The sequence below is a fragment of the Dermochelys coriacea genome, chromosome 17, assembly GCF_009764565.3.
Source record: "Dermochelys coriacea isolate rDerCor1 chromosome 17, rDerCor1.pri.v4, whole genome shotgun sequence".
In the NCBI taxonomy this organism is placed as follows: domain Eukaryota; kingdom Metazoa; phylum Chordata; order Testudines; family Dermochelyidae; genus Dermochelys; species Dermochelys coriacea.
This window is the reverse complement of record NC_050084.1, coordinates 2,698,506-2,704,505: the sequence shown is the minus strand read 5'-3', so window position 1 is coordinate 2,704,505 and position 6,000 is coordinate 2,698,506. Positions and strand designations below refer to the sequence as shown.

General features: G+C 38.1%; 1 protein-coding gene across 3 annotated transcripts in view; it reads right to left on the bottom strand.

Annotated features, from left to right (window-relative positions):
- Nucleotides 1-865: 865 nt before the first annotated feature.
- Nucleotides 866-6,000, bottom strand: part of NSRP1 (nuclear speckle splicing regulatory protein 1) — a 37,195-nt gene continuing 32,060 nt past the window's right edge. For all 3 annotated transcript variants that reach the window (XM_038375387.2, XM_038375381.2, XM_038375385.2), the window contains 2 exons: nt 5,199-5,307; nt 866-2,581 (listed from right to left, as the gene is read on the bottom strand). In XM_038375387.2, the coding sequence (XP_038231315.1) occupies nt 1,534-2,581; nt 5,199-5,307 (1,157 nt within the window). In that variant the 3' untranslated portion in view covers nt 866-1,533. The remainder of the gene's footprint in view (nt 2,582-5,198; nt 5,308-6,000) is intronic.

The following is a 6,000-nucleotide window of genomic DNA, read 5'->3' as shown; positions in this document are numbered from 1 at the left end:
AAGTCCTATTTTAAAGCATCTCTGGGCTTGATTCTGCCTTCCCTGAACCCCCAAATCTCAACCTGAACCCAATGGCAGTTTTGGAGCCACAAGGAACGCAAAAATCAGGGCTTTTGGGGGGAAATAAAAAATTGTAAGGAATTGGAAAAAGATACAGGGTCAGACAATGGAAAGTCATGGACACATTTCCTTTCTGGTTAGTTATAATTTCACTCCAGATGTAACTGTAATGAGTCAGTTACAGACTAATTAAATGGCTTGTAGGAACTCAATCCCATTCTTTATAGAAAAACCCTCGTCATGTGTGTGGTAAATATACTCTAAATCTCAGTGTCTTGGCCAAATAATTTAGCCTGAAAACACAAAGTAATGAGGCTCCATGCAAGTGTTCAGCTGCAATGTTTATTAAGGTTTTTAAAAATCGGTTTTTAAATTACAGAAATGCAGTAAAATTACATCTAGAATGTCTAAACCATCTTTTCAGCCCCTTTGAAGCCTAAGTTCTTGATGCTGACACAGCCACTGTTAAGTAAAAGATGTACACTTTCCAGGAAAAAAAAAAAAAAAGTATAAAAACTACCAGGAGGATTGCTGAAAATAGAATTTAAAAATATGATCTTTGCCAGATTTCCTACTTGCCAAGTTATGGTTTAGAGTGACTTTTACTACTGTTCTATAAACCTCTGAAAAAATGGGTTTATTCTGGTGAGTTCAACATTATTAACTATAGCACAATAAGCAGGTCTGACTGTAATACATGAAGTGGAAAGATATAATTGATTTGTTTAATAAGGAAGCAATACTGCAGCTATTTCCACTAAAGATTAGCAAAGTACAGGCATCAAAGAAAGATCTAAGCATTGGATATAGTACATATCTTACAGTTTATTTAAATATTTCTGTACATCAAGCACCAAAAACAAACAAAAACCCACGCATATGTTATATACGTTCAAATCCAAATATAGTCAAGATGAAATTTACTTGGTTTACAAAACACCACAAAACATATAGGGTCACCTAAATTATTATTCTGTTTATTTTGCCTGCATATCCCTCTCTTTAAAGTTCTCTCTCCCACACACTTTCTGTTACCTTTTCTGGATAGCGTGATCTGACACTAATGTCAGAGAATGCTGCTGCTCCAGAAGAGGGGTAGTACTGGTATTAGCTGATAAGGATTATATGCAGGATGGCATTGAGGTATTCTTACCTGTATTAGTTTAGAATCCATAAGTGTGACTCCCTGCCTTCGAATAAATTATAGAACAAGCAGAGGCTATGGTGCTGAAGGCCAGGATGGACAGAACCAGTCAAATTAAACATCCTGCCTGTACATTTGACTGGATGAATGTACAAAGACCATCAAAACATTTCAAAACAGAAGTTTGTTTTATTAAATTACTGAGTTTAAAAAAAACCCAGAAACAAACAGTCAGGAAATATTTTCACTTCAACACAGAGTTCCTGCTGCAGTGATTTTTCCACCAGTGAAAGTGGATCATCTCTTGGTTTATGGCCACTGAAATGAAGCTAATCCTCTTCTTTCTCTATATAGGATTTTGTGCTAACTCGTGCCATTTGCCTAGCCAAGTAGCGATCCCTTGCTGACACCACTGTCTCTTCACTGCTCCGCTTGGCAAATTTGCTCACACACACAGATTTTTTTTCCATCTGCTCTGCACTTTTTTGCCCTTCCTCTGCATCCTTACCTTTTGGCTCAGGAAATCTTTCAGAGCATGAGATTCTCTCATCATTACTCTTTCTGTCCTTTGCCTCTTTTTCCTGGTCACACTGTCTGTCTAAGGAACTAGGGCTACTTTGCTTCTTGTCCCTGTCCCTTTCTGAGGCTTGAGGACTACTTTCCTTCCTGTCCCTGTATTTCTTGTCATCTTTGTCATCTCTCTCTCTCTTTTCCTTCAAATGTTCCTCCTTTTCTCTGCATTTTTCCCCTCTTTCTCTATCACTGTATCTATCTTTGCCATTTCTTAGTCGCTCTTTTTCTCGTTCCCTTTCTGAATACTTGTCCTCCCTCTCTTTCTCTTTCCTACCTTCTTTGTCATATCCTTCTCTCTCTTTTCTGTCTTTCCCCCTCTGTTTGTCATCCTGCTCATCCCTCTTTCTGTAGTTATCTTTACTGGTATGATCCCCATATCTATGTCGGTCTTCCTTTTCCTTCCGACGATCCTTTTCTTGGTTTCTCTCTCTTCTCTCATGATCCCTTTCCTTGTGGTGTTCATCTTTTTCCCTTCTACCTGTTCCACTCTCTCCTCTCCTAGGACGATTTATATGGGTTTTTGTGTGGTGACTTCCCTCCTCACTGGAAGACTCTGATGAGCTGGAGTGTTTCCGGCTCTTGTGATGTTTGGAATCCTCCTCGCTGCTCTCACGACTTTCCTTCTTTTTAGAACTAGCTCTGCTATTTTTATGATCATCATCACTACTATCACTTTCTAAGTCACTATCCGCATCTGGGTTATCCTCTTCCTTAGCAGGGGTTCTAAGTCTTGGTCTTTCATCTGGACTTTTGTTTCTTTGGATGGATTCATCTGAATTAATGGTAGATTTTTCTTCCTTTAGCCTAGATTATTTGTTGTTGTTGTGGGAGGGGAAAAAAAAGATATTACATAGCCTGCAGTGTCAAACTATTCTGGAGTTTGCGACCTTTTTGTTGGGACTTAAGCAACACTTATGAATTGATGCAGCTGAAAATACTAAGCAATCAAATCTGGTCTAGTATTCTGGTTCTAATATTCCAACTCTGAGGGATTTGTACTGAAAGTTTGCATCAGGTTCTTTGGTACTGTACATGTCCTAGAAAACAGCTGCTTTGATTTTCAACACAATGAAAAAGTCGGCTTTGAATTTCAAGAATGAGTAACGTTTTACAGCTCTATCATCCTTATTTAAAGGACAGGACACAGATTTGTATCCTGGTATTATCTTCTACATGGCACACCCTTTCCTAAGTGGCTCACAATCCTACCCATGCCACATAGTTCCATATGAAGAGGAGGAGGGTTTGGGTTTTTTTTGGTGTCTGAGAGTTACAAATACAACTGTCATTATTTTAGTAATAGCTGTAAACAGAACTCCTCATCCTAAACATTGTCTTCATAAGACACTACAAGTTTTAAATTGCAACACAATAATCCTGACTCTTTCTGTGCTTGTTGGTTAGGATCTCACTCTTGGGGTTAAACTGACACTAGCATCTTGCTACAGTTCTTAACTTGTTAAATATAATCAAACAGGAAACATGGGACAAACTTTTCGATATCAAACTTGGACAATGCCCAAAAATATTACAATACCTCAGTCTTTTTTTACTTTTAAATTCCATAGCCCAGTCTGTTTTCACTAATCATGTAGCTACAGCAACAGTTTGTGGTAAATTCTCCTTGGGAATCAGTGGACCATCTGGTTAGACTGAAAGTTTGATCCGTGGTTTAAAGCATGGTTATTCTTGGAAAAATGACTAAAAATTACACTACAGTATTCCATGGTTATTCTCTTTCAGTTATCTTCCAGCTCTAAAAAATGAAGTTTATAAGTCAAAGTTGAAATTTCTATTTGGCAGTGCTGCAAATTCTGTCTGACATCTGAAAATCTAGATGTTTTCTTTCTGTACTTTACATCAGCATAATGAAAAAAAAATCCACAAAAATCTACAACTCGGCCGACAGTTTTGTTGGTTTCAGCAGAATAGATTCCTACTTGTCTTCCCATAGATTAATTAGTTCTATAGGACTCAGAGCAGCAAAACTTGTTTCTAGTCAATAATTATGGTCTGAACACCCAAAAAGCAGATACACTGGCTAAGAAGCCACCATTCTGAAAGTCACTTTTCTGAACATAACTGCACTTAAATACAGCAGTTTCAAACAGAGAATTGTTCAAGCAAATACAATACCAAGCGGGTTAATCACTACTGCCATTGCTTCATAAGCATAGATAAATCAGACAGTAACATATGAATGGCTTCATAAACAGGCAAATGTGAAAAGCACAGTTCACTTTACTATTACTGAAGATGAGTTTTGTTGGTACTCTTAAAATACACACTTTGCTGGTGAAACTCAAGCTTTATACAGAGCTGCTTTAGAAGAGCATACTGTGGTAGCAGCTGTTCTTTAAATCTTAGAGTGCCAAATAACAGTAGCCCTAACTTGGCCATTTTACATCTGACTGATGGAGATATGCTGGTAAGTATGCTGACCTCCTGCTATGTTTTTCCCTAATTTTCTCTATTATTTCTGGCACAGCCTCACAATAAATGTAGGCCAGAAGTCCCATCGCTCAATAGGATGAGTAGCTCTAAAGTGATAACCTTCCTCACTTTAAATTAAGAACTAATTTGGGATTCCTTTCAATTTCAGTTCCAGGAAGCCTCCTGATTGAAGGTAATATTCATAGTCTTAGGATACAGAACACACACCTGAACATTGAGGACTTTCTAAGGTCCCAACAAATTAGTTTTAACCTGGATGAAGTGCCTTGAGTGGTCATTGGTTGCTATAAAGCCTTCAGTAAAATTAAAAGTCCCAGCCAGCATCTCAGCCAGAGATGACCCAACCGTGTTCTTTCTATATTGGCCCAAAAACACAGCGGCATTTAATTATTTTGTTGTACACAGTACATGTAAAATTTAAAATATTCCCAATGGACTTGCTGTATATCTGATTGCTTCCTTTTGTCATGAGTATTAAGCCAATCAAGAAAACTGAAAGTTTTTTTTCATATTTATGGTTAAATGCTGCCAGCTACAAAGACAGAGACTCACGTGTTCCAATTTTCCAGTGGGTGATAAAATGAAGTTGCACAACCATTAAATATCATTATCCACCTGATCCCAAAACTATCTTCCTCTTGCTCTGCCTCCGGTAGCAAAGCTTTTGGTTTAATGTGGCTTATTAAAATTATACAATGTCAAATTAAAAAACTAGCTTAAAATAATGCTAGAATGTATTACCAGTGCAAGTATCTCCTTAACCCTAACCCTTCTCCTATTCTATACTTTCACCCAAGGATGATTTTTCATTTTCCAAAGGATGGTGTAGTCAACTCTTGAAAGCAAGCTCCTCCCCCACCAGTGTTTTGGTACTGCCTTCCTTCTTACTAGGATTCTAGTGACACTGGGAATTATGAACAGCATGAAGAAACTATACATATAAAGTTCTTCTGGAACTATGTCCTACCTGGCTTCACGGAGGCTGCATTTGGGCACCTCTTCTTCCCCCACTGTCTGGTTTAAAAGATGTCTGTAAAATCCACTGAGATCTTTCTGTTTTGTCACATCCAGGCATGCTAAGGGAAGGAAAATAAGAATGATGTTACAGTTTCATGAACATTAACCAGACCCTATTTACACATGGTAAACCCATAATCCAGAAAGAGATGGTCAGGACATTGAACATGTAGAAGAAAGTAAGTCTACCAGACTTAATTATTTTCCATTCTGGTTATGCTGGCAGCTGGTTTTAGCCTTAAAGCAGTAATCTTAATCTCTGGGACACGTGACTGTAAATCTGGCATGAGAATTGCTACTAATATTGCTGCAGACTCTTCCTAAGCAACACTGACTCACTATTCTCCCTTTAACAGCTTCCCCTTTCCAGGTGCAAAAATCATGCAACCAGTACTGATATTATGAGTGAGGTTCTACTCTATTTCCTCACATCCCACAGCAATCTGCCAGAGTAAACTACAGTCACAAAGTGCACTCTCATTTAGTCCAGAGTGTTATTCTCTGCTCTTCCTTCACAGTAAGTAGTTATAATTCCATACCTTTCATCACCATGTATTTTTGACAGCTTTCCATGTCCCCACCTTTAGTCCTGCCCTCTCTTTGTCCATCGAGTTGGCTATATGGTTTTGGAAGTCCCACCTACCCTTTCCAGGGCCCCTAGGGATAATTTTTAACAGATGCATTTTTGGTGCTATTGGCCATTTTGAAAAAAAAATATTACAATGTATTTAATTTATCCCTACTGGAAACAT